Source organism: Rhagoletis pomonella, unplaced genomic scaffold, assembly GCF_013731165.1.
Source record: "Rhagoletis pomonella isolate Grant_MI unplaced genomic scaffold, Rhpom_1.0 Rhpom_scaffold_00011, whole genome shotgun sequence".
Classification (NCBI taxonomy): Eukaryota; Metazoa; Arthropoda; class Insecta; order Diptera; family Tephritidae; genus Rhagoletis; species Rhagoletis pomonella.
In genome coordinates this window covers 12,313,269-12,329,636 of record NW_023458565.1, presented here as the reverse complement: position 1 = coordinate 12,329,636, position 16,368 = coordinate 12,313,269, and the positions used below count along the sequence as shown (strand labels likewise).

Here is a 16,368-nt window from a genome sequence, read left to right as displayed (position 1 = left end):
GCATTCTTTTGTGACTTATTTGCCATTTTGTTTTGCTCATATCTTTCTTAGTTTTGTGTGTACATTTGGTTGGCTGCATTTATGCTCAGGCGTTTCGTTCACCTGTCTGTCGATCATTCATTCACCCAGTTACCTCGAAACATGCGAGCGAACATATGTATACGTATGTATTTATGTAGACACAACAAAATACACATGTATATACATTTGCATGTTGCCTTCGCTCATTGCGTTGTGGGTTTTTTTTTTGCGATTTTTTTTTGTTTCATTACAAAACATATTATTTATAATGCTTGTACGTACATACATACATATATGCTTTGTACTCTTTACAGGCAATCATCAGCTGTACGACGTGAACGTCGACCCGATAGAGCGGTGTATATTCCAAGGGCACGACGCAGTCAAACTACCCCACCAACGACGGTGGCGCTCACGGCGACGGCAACGGCCACAACAGCTGTCGTAGCAACAGGAATACAACAACAAAATGCTCCGCAGAAAACCGCAGCTACCATCTCACTAGCGAGTGCTTCGTTAACTCGGACGATGCCATCAAGTCACAGTCACCACAGCGCTGGTGGTTGTGGTGGTGACGGCGGCAGCAGTAATCAGCACCAATTGGCAATTACTTCAGAGGCAACAGTGTCAGTATACACAGCGGCGTCGAGCAAGTTAGACGAATTATCTGGCAACAAAAGTACTACTGCTGCTGGTGCTAGCACAGTTGTTTCTGTTTCGGCTGGAAAGAAGACAAAATCAGCTACAGTGCATAGTCGTGAGCGGAGAGAACGTTCTAAAAAGCTAACAAACGCTAATGTTCAGTCACACGAGGCGAAAATATCAAAATTATCATTGGAGAGAAGCGAAACGAAACTACAACAACAAAACGGTCATGATGAAACGTTGTTAAATCAATATCATCATTATCACCACCCACAACAACAACAACAACAGCAGCAAACATATCTGTATACTGATCATTTGCAAAGATCCTCGCTCTGTGAGCAACAATTTACCGAAGGTGTGCAATTACCAGCAGAAATAATTGCAAACAACGAAATGAATTCGTCGTCAAATTCGGGCAAACGCAATAAGGCGAAACAAAGTAAAGTGCAGAATTTACGCATCGAAGATGTTGTTGCATCGAAAGATAATGGTACACGGAGTACAACAACTAAATGTGATATTGAAGCGCAGGAACTGCAGCGCGCATCGAAGGTAAATACTTACTCGTAAAGTGCTATGCTGTAAAAAATATTGCTGTGAATTTAGATGCCTGAGAGTGCAACAAAAAAATGCAAATTTATAATGCAATGTGCTCGAATGCATTTTTTATTGTGCATGTGAAAATGTATAGTGAGTGGCTTGCAGTGAATACATAACGCTACTTTACAGTGAAAATTTGTTAAGACCAGTAATTCGAATTTTACAGCAGAGAGGAAAAACTTCCCCTAACTCACTTTATACAAATATTTTGCAAAACTTGCATAACAGCATTTTTGCGTATTCAAAGCAAAACATTCCCTCATGCAAATCGGTATAGTTCAAACTGCGAAGTCAATGCAACTTTTTTTATTCTTTTGAATTTAGCAGATTTTCTGGTTTTTCTCTTTGGTCTTAGCAACTTTTCGTTTCAGTGCATAGAAAAGAAATGTATAGAAATAAAAGAAGTGATTAGGTCTTTTTGGTAGCGATACATTTTTAATTTGCCTCAATTTTCAAAAAAAGTGGACTTTCTAATTTTTTACTCAAAACTAGCGATTTGAAAAACGAATACGAAAGATTTTAGGCAAATTATAACAGAGTTCCATATGAAAAAAGTTAAGTTATAAAATGTAGCCCAGTTGTGGCAGGTTTTTACTTGGAAAAGCAGTTAGGGCCCAAAAAACTTGCTCAACATGAGAGGGAATCTAATTTCGATAATGTATTTAAAAACAAGTATTTGGCGAATATAAATTTGTGAATAATTTGGAAAAAGGTTACCAATTCGTCGGAATATTTTTTTTTGTTATGTATGTTACCGCATAACTTTGGACCACGTTAACCGATTTCTATAATTTTTTTAAAGAAAGGTGTTATCTCACAGGTGGTCCCATATTAATTTGGTTTAAATCCGATCATCGGATTATGAAGAAATTTACGATAATCTTAAATGTTTATATAGGAATTGAAGTCAGTTTTGTTTTTGCTTAAAAATTACTTGTTTATTCTATGGATAAGTTTTCGTGATATTTTCATGTGTACGTAGCGTATGAGAAACATTATTTCCTGCTCAGTTTCCATACAAAAAATCTGCGACCTTTTATATGACCACTTATTACTTCTTTATTTATCCATCGATTTGCCTCATATCAACTTGATTTTTTTTTTTTAACAGAACAGGCTTTAACTCAGCCTTGAATGTACTAAACGTGCGCTCGACGTGAGTTGACGCAAGTGGCGCCCAATTTAAACATGGAACGTTTGAAACTTTATATTATCAGGAATAAGGGCTTTTTCCTCGCTATAATCACTTTTTTAAATGTAGAATAGGCAAAAAAGGCAACATCAAATGTGTATATATTAGGCTGGGTCGATTTTGTATGGGGGAAAATAAAAGTCATTTGACCGCATTGTAATAGTAATATTATGATGTTTTAGGCCTAAGCTAATTGTTATTGGCCAAGAAAGATTAATTTAAAACTTATCTTTAGCCCGCGCAATTAAATCAAAGTTTATGAATTTCGAAAATGAAACTTTGGCTTGTAATATCTGTGGAATGAGTTATTGTTATAAAAAGGATGATATATCAAATTAAGGGCTATTAAATTTAGTACCTCACGTTCATTTATCATTTTTCAATAAGTCTACACGTTTTTAAGATATCAAGATAAAACTTACAAAAACTATAATTTTCCCTTATAAATTTTCAATTCTTCATTACTTCAGCAATCAAGTGAAATACAAACACAACAAGTGAGCCGAGATTTATTTCAAACGGTTTAATGTTTTCGGATGTTTATGTAATACTAGAGGGACCATGAACTTAGTCACGCCGATTTGGTCAGTTTTCAAGATCGTGGTGAATGAATGTATTGTCAAAGATTGGGAATCGTTTGACAAGTTATTAGTAGTTTCAAACATATAAGAATTAACATACATTAGCATAATACAATTAGGGTGAGAAACGCCCATTTTAAGTCCATTTTTGCAGTCTTGAAAACTGGTGCGGAATGGTTTCATTAGTCGCCGAAGAAGCACATTTTTCGCGGTTTCTAAATTTGCCTTTATATGAAAGTAGGGGACGTGCAATAAGTTTTTAGATATACATAAATATTTTAGTTAATTCCATTATGTGAAAAAGTGACTGTAGGTAAATGCAATACTCTTTAACATGTCCTGGGAAATCCTTTTGAGGACTCTCCAATTGGACGATATTGCTTTGCATTCAGCTTGAACGAAAAAAGTCACTCGCTGGCACAGTTTTCTGTAATCCGGTTCTTTTATTTAAAGGTTATTTATACAATTGAAGATAATTTTTTTTAGAAAAAAACTGGAGAGCCACTTAAGTTTTTCGATATAACTTTAGTAAATGTTACTCGATCGGTACGTAATAATCAACAAATTGAAGGCGAGACTTACTGTTACTGATTTATGATAATAATATGATGAAAATCGTTCATATTTTAAACCAGTTATTTTAATATAAAAAAATGTTAACACAATTTTTTTGTCATTTCGCTACATTTGCAATTTTTAAATTGTATGCATAAACATAAGTAAACTAATTAGTGTTTCTAGAAGTTGTGCCTGTTCAGTTTTTCCATACTCATTTGCATAAACAAAATTTTTCCACGATGATGGAAAATAATGGCTATTCTATAAGAGCTACCGAAATTGTTCCTAAATTTGCAAAAATTCGCAAACTATAGCTAATATTAAAAAAATATTAGAATATTTGGAACTAGCGATCTAAATGCACGCCAGCAATATTAATGCTGTTCTTCACATCTTTTGACTATAGGCCAGTGCAATTATCAAGAGAACAATTAAAATTTCCTTGAAAATAGTTAAGTTTCAGATTAACGATAAGCTAAAGTGCTGCGAGAAATGCTACTTGACTTTATCTTTTGCGTTAACGGATTCATTATCTAATAATATGCACCAACCCTTTTTAATGAACCCAGAATTTTTAACAAGAATTGGTCTTATTCGACTAGTGTGCTGTGGGTCTCTTGGCGGTCGATGCGCGGGCTCTCACCATTAAAATAAAATACTAATATTTTGCAGGCTTGTTGTTGACTTCATGATACAATATATTTTCACTATTACCAAGGGATTTGAGAGAAATTAGATTTTCGACCCGCCCTAGTATATATGGAATCAGGGAAAGCTAAATCGTGGACATTCTTGATCGCAAATACTCTATCTCTTTAGCAGAAATAAAAGGCAATTTCCATAAAATCCGTTCCCTGATTATAGCAACGAAAAAGATTCTTTAAACAATAAAATCTTCTAAGCCATATTTAAAACCATAAAAAACAGTCAAAATGTTATGTCAGGTGTTTATTTGCAAGTTTTTAGAGATTTAGCGTCGAAACCCGTTGTTCTTAGTTTGTTTCAAGCGCTTAGTTGAAAAGTTATTGAGCAATTACATTCTAGATTTTCACTTTAAATTGGTTCTGCTCGGTACCAAAATTAGCCATCATCAACCAGCAATCCGAATCGAGAGTCTAAACGAATCTCCTAAAAAATTGGAGAAAAAACATAAAAGTTAACGAGCAGAAAATTTAATAAAAAAGCAAGATAAAGACAAACCAGCTGAGTTTGTTTTTGTTTTTCTTTTTCCAAATATATACATATGTAGAAGAGGTAAGCGCTACCTAAAACTCACATAGCAGGCAGTTAAATAACAAACGTGTAATATCTTATCTTATCACTTTAAATGTATATTTACATATATACAGTGGGCGTCAAAAAAATGCATACTCTGACGTTGTGACGTCCTTTCCTTATTTATATTTTCCTTAACCAAATTTTTCTTATTTAAAAAAAAAAAAAAGATAGCTCATTTAACAGCGAAATTTAACAAAATCGTTTTATTTTAATTTCACACAGAAATATCAAGAAATCTCGTTTCATTTATTGCGAAAAAACATTAGTACAATAAGATCTACGATCTTTTATAGTAAAACAAATAACAGAAAGAGTCAGAAAAATAAAATCAATAAATAGTAATTCTTAAAACTAAGATTTATAATAAACCTACACTTAAAAATAATACAATTGGCTGAAAAATATATATTTAGATAGCGAAACTCATAATTATGCAAAATGCATACATACATACATACATATGTATATACATACATATTTGTTTTAGCGAAAGTTCGAATATAGAACGAAATTAAAGTTGCTTTTATTTATACTACTACGAATGGATATTGGATTAGAGTTCCATGCACGAATAGCATTGACAAAGAATAGCCGTGCGAAGGTTTGATAATTATAACTTATAGTACCAAGTTAAAAGTCATTAATTCCTGCTGACTTTGGGAAAATGAGCTTGTCACATAGATAGCTAGGCTCTTTATACATAAAAGTCGACAGAGAAAAATGCAGGCGGGATATTTGCAAAATCAATTCGTTTTCAAGATATACGAGTTTTCACTGTTTAGACATAGCTCATTTCGCTTCGCCCAGGCAGAAATGGATGCTAAGTCATTATTTAAACTTGTACAGATTTCCCTTGTTTCCGCATTTTCAGACAGATATAGCTGAATGTCATCAGCATATGCATGCATAAGTATATACATGCTGGCAAGCAGAAAATATGTAATTTATAAAGAGACTGAATAATAATGTACGAAAGATAGATCCTTGCGGCACACCAGCTAGCAGTGGTTTTAGACCAGAAGCTTTAGAGCCAACTTTAACACACTGTGTTCTACCTGCCAAGTAGCTCAGCATGAGACGCATTGCGGAATCCCGTAAACCAAAATAGTATTTCAACTTCATGCAAAGTAACCCAGAAGATAATTTAGGTAGGCCTTCTTAAGTAAAGTCATTCTAAGAGGCCTACCCAAGAAGGGCTGAAGAAAGTACTTCCTTGCATGGCTTCTAGAAGGGCTTATCCATTTACAATTTACGCGAATGCATAAATTTATATTATTTATCATTACAAATGAATTTCAATAAATATTTTAAGTTGCAATAACACATGTTTGTTATAAACCTTAAGCAAATTCTTCAAAGATGTATGATTTTTATAAATTAAAGAAGCAACTTAAAAAAACTCCTCTACAAGGCCTTCTGGAAGGTCTTCCATGGGTAGCGAAAGAAGAAGCCCTTCAATTTGTGCCACTCCATACAAAAAAGAATGGAGATAGAAATGAAAGAATGACTCTCAGGAAGTCCTTTCGGAAGGACTTTTAACTCCTGAAATAATCTACTGGGAAGTCATGGCTCACAGAGTCAAAAGCTTTAGAGAAGTCAAGTGGGCATAATAAAGTCAATTGGTTTTTGTCAAATGGTACTCTAACGTCTTCTAAAGATTTTAAGATAGCCGTGGAGCAGCTATACTTTGCTCTGAAGCCTGACTGGAACGGAAACAGTAAACAGTGAGTAAAACTTCTTAAGACGACAGCAGAGAAATTGCACTGTATTTTCCTCGCCTAGACCAGCTGGATCTGCCTGACGATCTGGCAATATACTGTAATTGCAGTGCTAATGTTGTGCTTGCTAAGGTTTAGCAGGTTGCTTGTGCGTTTGGGCTGGTAGCGCATAGTTAACCTGATGGGCTAGCTTCGTCAAAATCTTTCCATGACCATATTTACTGTTTGGCCCCTAAGTACTTAAGGTGTTCAGTTATTAATCACTGCTATATTAATCATCTGAGTGGACACGCTTCGGTGATATACATACATACATACACATGCCGAAATTCTCAACAAGTTCTATCGATTGGAAATGGAAACATGCCCATTTCGCCATTTCAGATTCCTTATGGTAAAAAATTACGATCCAATCCTCATCAAAGTTTTCGCTTTCTATTTGCAGGAAATAAATCGCAGCAATCGTCGCATTATCAAGCAAACATTCGTCTCAGATGTGCTCGAAATTCCCGAGAAAATCGAACAGTCCACAGAAAATGACAACGATTCGAGTCAAAGAAGTCCTAATAACACTATGCAAATTCCCGTCCCGGCAGCTAATCGATCGGTGGATAGTACCACAGAGGAGGAAGAGGAGGAAGATGATTGGGAATCGATGTTTGATGATAGTGGAGAATGTTTAGATCCGAAAATTATGCAAGAACTCACCGCTTCAGTGGGTAAAGTGAAGATAGAATTACCAAAAATGGACTATAGTGTGAGTGCAGCAAATTTTCGATTATTAAAGTTGGTTTTTGAGTAAACATTTCTTTCGCATTTTTTCGCAGGCATATCTAACAAAGCAGTCCATACTCAATGATGAAGAGTTTCCGCACGTACTTGAAGTATCAAATTTCCCGGTGGAGTTTAAGAATCATGACCTTCTTATGGTTTTTTCGCAATACAAAGAATCGGGTTTCGATATAAAATGGGTGGACGATACTCATGCATTGGCTGTGTTCAGCAGCTCACGCATTGGTAAGCAGTTTTGCGCACACTGAAAAAAGCAAAGAAACAAATGCTATAATTTTTATTTTATTTTTTTTTTATTTTTGTATTATAACAGCTGCTGAAGTTTTAACAATGGGCCACCCATTCGTAAAGCTGAAACCATTAGCTGAAGCTACAGCTGAATCTCGCTTAAAGGCCAAGAAGTGTGCGGCATCACTGCAACCATATCGTCAGAGACCGGAAACTTGTGCGGCACTGGCGCGTCGTCTGGTAACCGGCGCTCTGGGTGTGCGACTGAAAACAGCAGCCGCAGAAAGAGAGAATGAAATACGTGTTTTACGTGAAGCCAAAGGTAAATTTTTTTTTTGTATTCAAATATTTTAGTAGCCTTTGTATGTTTAGCACATATGTAATTGCTATCTTTTTCTGCATTTTCAGAACGTAAGATGCTGGCAGCTAAGCAACGTGATGAAATATGGGAAAGCTAGGCATCAATGAATGCATCATAATTTGTGTACATTTTCCTGCCTGCAAACTGAATAAATATGGACTATAATTAGAGAAACAGAAGAAAATCGTTTTAAGCACGATTAGTTGTAGATGATATAATTTTTGAAGGAAATCCCATTATTTTAAATAGAAATAAGAGACTAGTAGAAAAATCTTTATTTAAAAATCTATACCCCTATGCTGTAAGGCGATGAAAATACCACTTAAAAACTGTATTTTTTCATCATCGAGTGCAATAAAATTTTGCTCAAAAAAAAATTATTTTATATATTATTTGAATTTGAGCAGTATACTAAGATTTGTTTGTGAGTTCGCATGCAAAATTGTATACTATATGCCATTGCACTGCAATACTAAAAACGGATATTTTTGCAATATTTTAGACAAAATTTTGTGAGTTATGAAGTGAAATACTATACAAAATTCACATGAATGTAAGAGATTTTACTGTATGCATTGTATTTTTGAAAAGTTGTTTATTTATAAGAGAATATTTTGCGAATAAATATTAAGAATGGTAAAGAATGTGGAATATTTGCTGATTTAAGTTGCTGGCATTTCCGGTATAAAGGTTTTTTTTCTTCAGAAAATACTTTCATAATGCTGTAATCGGGTCTTTAAACAATGTGTAACAAAGAATATAAACTTAAGTCTCAAAACGACTTTTCGTTTCCAAGGCAGTCGGGTCTACGTAATCGGAACTATCCAGATTTATATCTGGACTGGGAATTTCAAAGCTGTTACAACAGTAACAACCGCAACTACCACATAGGCAAGCCATCAACGACATTCACCGCCAACAACCATCACCTGTCACCACCCGCCCTGCTAATACTATTTTCCATATCGCGGACCCCGTCGAAACAGCACGAGTCTTGGGCTACCGTTAGTTGGGCTTTACATATTGGTCTGAAAATTTCCATAGTCGACACTACCGATAGTAGGCGACAGTTCTTTAGAAACCATCGATAACTATCGATAGTTTTCGATAGTCTTCTAAACCTACAATTTGGCTTAATATTGCGCTTGGCAACTTTGTAAAAAATATTTCTTTCAAAATCCGTAAATAGCTTGCTTAGAGTGAAAAGATGCTAAGTTTTACAGGAGAGGAAGAAACTTCTCATAGCCATTTTCTTCCAAAAATTTTGCGAAATTTTTAATAAAATATTTTACATGTTTAGAGCAAAGGGAAACTTCATTCGAATCAGAAATAAATAAAAACTTAATTTTTTTTTAGTTATTTATTTTATGCAATGCCAGATATTTTATCATTCAATATCAGATATTAATATTTAGTTTTTTCACGAATCTATCCTTTTTTCACTGGACGCTGCCGATCTTTCTTTAGTTAAAAGGTGCTGCCACTTTGTGTCAAATACACATGCAAATTGACAAAAACATGTCCGTTTACTTTCGAGCACAAGTCATCAACTCCATTCCCAGACCCCATTATCGAGCAATCACCAGCGTATGAGACAATTGAGACTCCCTCAACCACCAGAGAGAGCCGCTACAACAACAATAATGTAAAAAAGCCATCGATAGTGCCACCAATAGTTTCAGACCACTAGCTTAACAGTTGACAGGCTAACTGATTCAGGCAGGGCTCAGTAGTGCCGTTACAACAACAACAACAACAAATAACAGGTCATGAGGCAGTCACCCTCACTGTCACTCCCGCTACACATCTCAAAAACTATTTGGAGAACGTGTGTGCTGTTACAACAACAACAACAGACAGTCACCTCGGCTCGATTTCTCAAAATCCTATGGCGTATTTTTATATTACAAAAACGACTGAGAGACAGACTGATCTAGGCTGCAACAACATTTAAACATCAGTAACTTTGATATAAAAGGTTTGTACTTACATATAATTTTATAATTAAATCTCATATTTAAGCGTTCTACAACCTTATTTAAATTTTTAACTATTCCAAGACGCAGCTGCAAGTTGCATTTCCGATTTCCTGTTCATCCAAAAGTTCGATAATCTCTTCAGCTCATAAATTTGTTTTCACAAAAACCGTTTCACTGAAACACTTTTAAACACATAATTTGTTGAGCACTTTGAAAATACGAATTTACACACTTTCTTTTACACTCTTTAATTGTATACTTTTAATTTTAAATTTGTAGCTACTTGTTGTACTCCATTTTCGCGCCCGAAAAGCAACAGCGCCATCTGCTAGTAAAGTTTTGCACAGGCTGCCTGAAATGACAATTTATCGAAAGAAGTTTTTGTTTTTATTTTTAGTCGCGGCATACATAAATACAAAAATGTTTAGTTTTTGAAGTATACAAAATATATTTAAAATTTTAACAATTAATGTCGATGATAAATTCCAAAAGCTTGATTTATCTTTTCGATAACACTTTCCAACAGATGTCGCCACGAATAAAACATCAGATGTTCGCGCCAACAGCTGTTTTGTAAACGGAAAAAATTCAGGGAATTCGTTATAAAAATCGTGAAAAACCGTAAATTATGTTAAAATCTAAGATATTTCGCATCATTAGTGCTAATAGAATTAATATTCCATTGCTGCGTGCATTCCATCATGAATTTTCACAAACGGAGCCACAAAAAGATGAAATCAGCAATACGGATACAAAATCCCAGCCCTTAACAGAAGCGGCCACTGCATCAAAGGTGAGACATTTCGCGGTAGCTCATTTAAAATTAGCAATTAATTAATTAAACTTTTAGGTTCACAATACAATATCAGGCACAATTAGAAACAAATATCAAATATTTCACGACGAAGATGCCACCGAGATCTTTGATGTCGAAGAGGAGCGCCAACGTTACGAGACCGAAGAAGAGCCAAAGCAGACGATGAACGACGAGTTCTTGGGCCTAAACTTGAATCGTAATGTATTGTTTATGTACTATATTCGAATATTTTCCATCAGTTATTTCTAGATGGCGAGCATGGTGTATTTGATGTAGAGGATCTTGTAGACGTATTACGCAAAGAGAGCGCCGAAGATATTTTTGTATGCTCTGTACCCAAAGATCTGAATTATGTCGATTATATGGTGGTGTGTAGTGGACGAAGCTACAGACATATGCTGGCGATTGCGGAATTTGTGAGGCGCATATATAAAGTTAAGCGCACGAAGGGTGAGGTGCCGCCAAAGATTGAAGGCGAGAAGAGTCGTCAATGGATGGCATTGGATTTAGGTAGATATAAATTAAAACAATAATGTAGAAATTCGAATCAATTAGACAAATTCATTTTTTTTAAGGTAACATAGCCTTACATGTATTCTCACCAGAAGCGCGAGAACAATACGATTTAGAGTCACTATGGGCTATTGGAATCGAATATGATAAGGAAAGTAACAAACCACAAGACCCGCTTGTGGAACTATTTGAAAAAAATTCTATACAACTAGGAGACATGCAACCACACAAACATTGAGATGCCGTCCACACAGATGAGTTCGTTTAATTTTATTTTTATTGTCTATGTAGCAGTAATGGTAGTAGTAATTAGCTAAAATTAAAATGTTTCACCACTTTATTGAATTATTTGAAAACTTTTTATGAAAATCATATAAACTGGGGAAAACGAAATGCTCCTCAACTTGATCGCCATATTTTCCGATTAGTAAGCTAGCATTCTTCTCATGTATCAGTGCGGAATTCCAGCCAACATTTTTCGCTGCTAAGTAATCGGTAGTGGGTCCATCGCCGATATGTAAGCATTCTTCAGGTTTTAAATCTTTCAACTCAGACAGGCGCATAGCAAAATGAAATATTTCTGGGTTTGGTTTCTCAACGTTACTATCATAAGAATTGATTGCAAAATCAAAATAATGTTGAATTTTGAGATTACGCAATAAAATGTCCAAGCGCGGATCAAAATTTGCAATGACCCCAAGAGAAATTGGCGATTTATTATTGCTCTGATTATTTCCAACTTCATTATCGCTATGGTTGGTGGGTGCGAGTTGTTGTTGCAGGCGCAAATAGTTGAGTAAGTCGATGCTGCCGTTGCAATTTTGCCAACAAAGACTAGTCTTATAAAGCTCCAGCAGATGATTGGCCAAATTGCCTAATTTCTCCTCGGGGATCAAGGAACCGCTGTCAGCAAAAGTGGCTGTAAAAGTATAAAAATTATGAGTCCATTGGGTATAAGGATAAAATAATCACCACTTCCTTTTAAATCACAATGAAATGCAAGTATTTTGGTTATTCGTACCAACTTACCACCAATAAGTTGATGCCACCACTGCTGCCAGCCAATACTTGAATTTCGTCCAAAGTTGGGATATTTTCTATTCATGAGATACCTACGCATAAATGGAAAAAAAATCGATAAGAATCAACTCAGTTTTTGTTTTTCCAACGAACGCACTTACCAATTTGTCTTAAAATTTCTTGCAAGTTCATCATTGTCACAAAGTACACCGAAGAGTGCACCAATTTCTCCATATTGCTTGCCAGGACTTGTACGAAACTGGAGTAATGTATTGGTGACATCAAAGGTGATTAAACGCAAACGACCCAAAGCACTTGTCATCGTGGACGAATGCTCTGTTTATGTTGGCGATTTTGAAATTATTGCCTACTTTTTTATGCTATGTATTGGAATCACGTACGCCAGCAAATCTTGTCTTTACATTTATGCACATATATACTGTGCTTGTATGGTAACTTGCTACTCTTTGTCGATGCTAATTAACCAAGGCTCTCCATACAACTGTTTTTGCGATTGATGTTTATTGACTTTGTAGCAAGTGAAATCTTGTTTTTATGAATTTGGATGTCTTATCAATGAAAACAAATGAGAACTTGCCCTGCTGACGCTTTGTCGGGGATAATCTGTTATCTGTTGGTCTCTGTATACCTATGCACACATGTGAATGGTTTTAGTAAATTAAAAGTATTTTCGTTCAATTTATGAAACACATTTTTGGAAGTAAGAGATAGTAGCTGCGTAATGATTGTTGTGCATGCACTTTTTATTGCCAAATTGACCTTTGAACTTTTTACGATTAAGCGCTGAAAAATGTATATCGGCATACACAAGACAATACATACATCCACATATATATGTATGCATATGTTTGTATGTATGTACGTTTGAATAGCTTATATATTCTTATCTACCATAATATTACAAGGTATCGTCCACTTCACATTTTACTACAAAAACACTCTATTTATTTATTTATTATTTTTTGTTATCGAAATTTTTTTACAATAGTACACTCCAACTTCTTTACGCTTTTGGTATAAAAATATTTATGTGCAAACATCTGTACATTTGTATTACTTTTTGTCCAAATGCGCGATTATCCAATTTGTTTATTGAATATTTATTGCATTTCTTCTTTGGCTTGCAATTATGTATTTCTTCAGTCACTTGCGGTTTAGTAGTTAGGAACCTGCGAATGTGTTAACTACATATATATGTATAAGCACAAGCAAATAAGTAAAAGAAAATGCTACTCCGGTAAATTTCAGTAGATACCACTAACAATGCCATTTTGATATGCTTCAGACTGCATTTCAATTTGTCTGCCTGAATTGTTGTTGTTTGTTTTCTTTTATTGCGAGTGCCACACTATTTTGGGGGAATATGCCACCCTCTCTGCCCACTGAAGCGCATTAACTACAACAAAGGGCATACACCACAGGCGTTTCTTGCAAAACCACTTTGCTTTGCGCGGCACTGGAAGAGCACCGCGTCGTTGCATTGTTATTATTTGCTCTCAACCTAATGATGTTTTCGTTTTACTATGCTTTTGCTGCTTGCAATTTTTTGTGTGTGGCTACTTTTATATTTCCTTACATTCTCTCTTAGTTTAAATTTCATACCGGCAAAGAGTTTTCTTTGTTTGGTTCAAATACATGTAAATACTATATATGTATGTCGGCATGTACACTTTGGTAAGCAGCCTAAACGTATGCTACATTTTTATTCGACAATACTTTTAACATATTGGGGGAAAAAGCATCAGATTATGGCTTTTGGTATGCACGCTACACTTGATGTGTGATTTTGTAATAAATTTGCAAGGTTTAGCATAAATTCATAGAAATCTCACTACAAAAATCCTAATGCTATTTTCCTGACCTCGTTTATTTCTGATTCCATTACACTTACGAAGCGGATGATATTTGCTTTAATAGAAGGAGTACGAAAGATGAACTGTTGTTGTTGTAGCGGCACTAATAAGCCCCGCCTGTTTCGGGTCAACTTTTCAATCATTATCGTCGAGCTCAACTAACGGCAGGCCCAGGAAACGAGCTGTTTCGATGGGGTCGGACCAAAGGGAGAGGGGTGTTAGTTGAGTCGGATTGAGCTGGCATGTGAAGAGGTGGTTGGTGTCATGGGGGGAGTCTCCACATGCCGGACACTCATTTGGGATGTTTGGGTCGAGTCTGGACAGGTAGCTGTTTAGGCGGCTACAATATCCAGACCTTAACTGAGCCAGAGTAACGCGGGTCTCTCTTGGTAACTGAAGCTCCGTCTCTTCCACAGGTGGTGATTGGGCTCCGATAACGACATTCCTAGGCCTGGAGTCGAGGTAGGTGGAGACTGACTCCCTATGAATGTCGTTGATCGCTTGTCTGTACGTCATTGGGTCCAGTGGTTGGTCTGTGTAGGTCTGGACTGCGTCCTTGTACACGAATAGGTGCCCCTGACGTGCCTGGGCGGAGGCTCCTCCTCCAGCAGTGGTCTGTTAGGGTGTTCACTTCTGTGACACCCCACCAGAAACTGCTTAGTGAGCATTTTATTGTGTTCCCGTACGGGGAGCACTTGGGCCTCGCTGTGTAAGTGATGCTCAGGCGTCATCAGAAGGCACCCAGTCGCTGTCCGGAGTGCGGCGTTCTGACAAGTCTGTAGCTTCGTCCACTGCGTCCAACTAGTCCCCGGAGACCAAACAGGCGCTGCATAGTTTAGAACCGGCCGGCCAATTGCCTTGTATGTTGCCAGCAACGTTTCTTTGTCTTTGCCCCAAGTGCTGCCGGCGAGCGACTTGAGGACCTTGTTGCGGCTCTGTACTTTGTTGACAACTGCGGTTGTGTTCGCGGAGAAGGAGAGCAGGCTATCAAAGGTAACCCCTAAAATTTTTGGGTTGTTCACCGTCGGTATTGGTGTGCCGTCGACGTGAATGCCTAATTCTAGCCTGACCTCCTTCGTCCAGGTGGTGAAGAGGGTCGCCGTTGATTTCGTTGGGGAGAGGGTTAGGCTCCTTGCAGTGAAGAAGCGAGAAAGGCTGGAGAGATAGCCGTTTACTTTTGAGCAGAGGTCATCAATTCCATTCCCGGACGCCAAAATCGAACAATCATCAGCGTACGAGATCAGGGAAACTCCTTCAGGAGGCTGGGGGAGTTTCGAGATGTAGAAGTTACAAAGTAAGGGGGAGAGAACACAACCTTGTGGAACCCCTTGTTTTATTCTTCTTGGTTTCGAGGTTTGATCTCTGAAGATTACTGATGATTGTCGACCACTCATATAATTCGCCGACCATCGCCGACCCTGTGGGAGAGAGGAGGCCTCAATGTCTTCTAGCAGCGTGGAATGGCAGACGGTGTCAAACGCCTTTGACAAGTCCAACGCTACTAGGACAGTTCTCTCACAGGGGCGGTTGCGATTTAGGCCACGAGTTATCTGGGTGTTTATGGCGTTAAGTGCTGTTGTTGTGCTGTGCACTTTACGGAAGCCATGCTGATGTTTCGCTGGGGTTAGGTGGCAGGTGAAGTATGGGAGCAGCAGGGCCTCAAGTGTCTTCGCGACCGGGGAAATGAAATTTCCACTCTGTCATCACGCTTCGTCGGGTTGGACAAGGACCTCACGGTTGACCAGAGCTTACTCACACCAGAGGTGAAGTTACAGGCCTTCAAGTGCTCTTCCCACTTTTTCCGCTTATGTTGATTTACCAGTTGCCGAATCTCCAAATTAAGGTCCCTCAAGCGAGGGTCCCCGGGGTCGACCTGGCGTAGGTGGTCACGCTCATTTGCTAGAACAGCTGCTTCAGCCGGGAAATTTGGGCGGACTTCCGCGATGCGTCCGGACGGTATGAAGCGAGCTGCTGCGGCAGTGAGTACCCTGCGGAACTGGCGTTCGCCAGCATGTACGTCTGTGGGTGTGGGGAGGGCGGCGAAGCTGCTCTCGGTAACTTCCGCGAAGCCGTTCCAATCAGCTTTGTTAAAGTTGGTGTAGGTTCGGTGATCCGCGGGAGCAAAGTCGGTGGGCTTATTGATCGAGATGATTATGGGCAGATGGTCTGATGCTAACGATAGCATAGG

The 16,368-nt window shown here is 37.4% G+C and overlaps 3 protein-coding genes across 6 annotated transcripts; 2 read left to right on the top strand and 1 right to left on the bottom strand.

Moving 5' to 3' along the window:
* Positions 1-11: 11 nt before the first annotated feature.
* Positions 12-8,628, top strand: LOC118746632. The gene is made up of 5 exons (XM_036480489.1): positions 12-1,221; positions 7,042-7,353; positions 7,424-7,613; positions 7,702-7,938; positions 8,025-8,628. The coding sequence occupies exons 1-5, from the start codon at positions 82-84 to the stop codon at positions 8,072-8,074; spliced, it is 1,929 nt and encodes a 642-aa protein (XP_036336382.1). The 5' UTR covers positions 12-81; the 3' UTR covers positions 8,075-8,628.
* Positions 8,629-10,495: 1,867 nt separating this feature from the next.
* On the top strand, positions 10,496-11,630 carry LOC118746631 (uncharacterized protein K12H4.2). Its single transcript, XM_036480487.1, has 4 exons — positions 10,496-10,749; positions 10,807-10,969; positions 11,023-11,283; positions 11,349-11,630. The coding sequence occupies exons 1-4, from the start codon at positions 10,585-10,587 to the stop codon at positions 11,522-11,524; spliced, it is 765 nt and encodes a 254-aa protein (XP_036336380.1). The 5' UTR covers positions 10,496-10,584; the 3' UTR covers positions 11,525-11,630.
* On the bottom strand, positions 11,601-13,759 carry LOC118746630 (rhythmically expressed gene 2 protein). Of its 4 annotated transcripts, none has more exons than XM_036480483.1 (4): positions 13,385-13,759; positions 12,468-12,955; positions 12,316-12,398; positions 11,601-12,205 (listed from the first exon to the last, which is right to left on the bottom strand). In XM_036480483.1, the coding sequence occupies exons 2-4, from the start codon at positions 12,626-12,628 to the stop codon at positions 11,616-11,618; spliced, it is 834 nt and encodes a 277-aa protein (XP_036336376.1). In that variant the 5' UTR covers positions 12,629-12,955; positions 13,385-13,759; the 3' UTR covers positions 11,601-11,615. The 4 variants fall into 4 exon arrangements, with proteins under 4 accessions (XP_036336376.1, XP_036336377.1, XP_036336378.1 ...); XM_036480484.1 differs by having other exon boundaries at positions 12,468-12,947; XM_036480485.1 differs by having other exon boundaries at positions 13,590-13,759.
* Between the last annotated feature and the right edge of the window lie 2,609 nt (positions 13,760-16,368).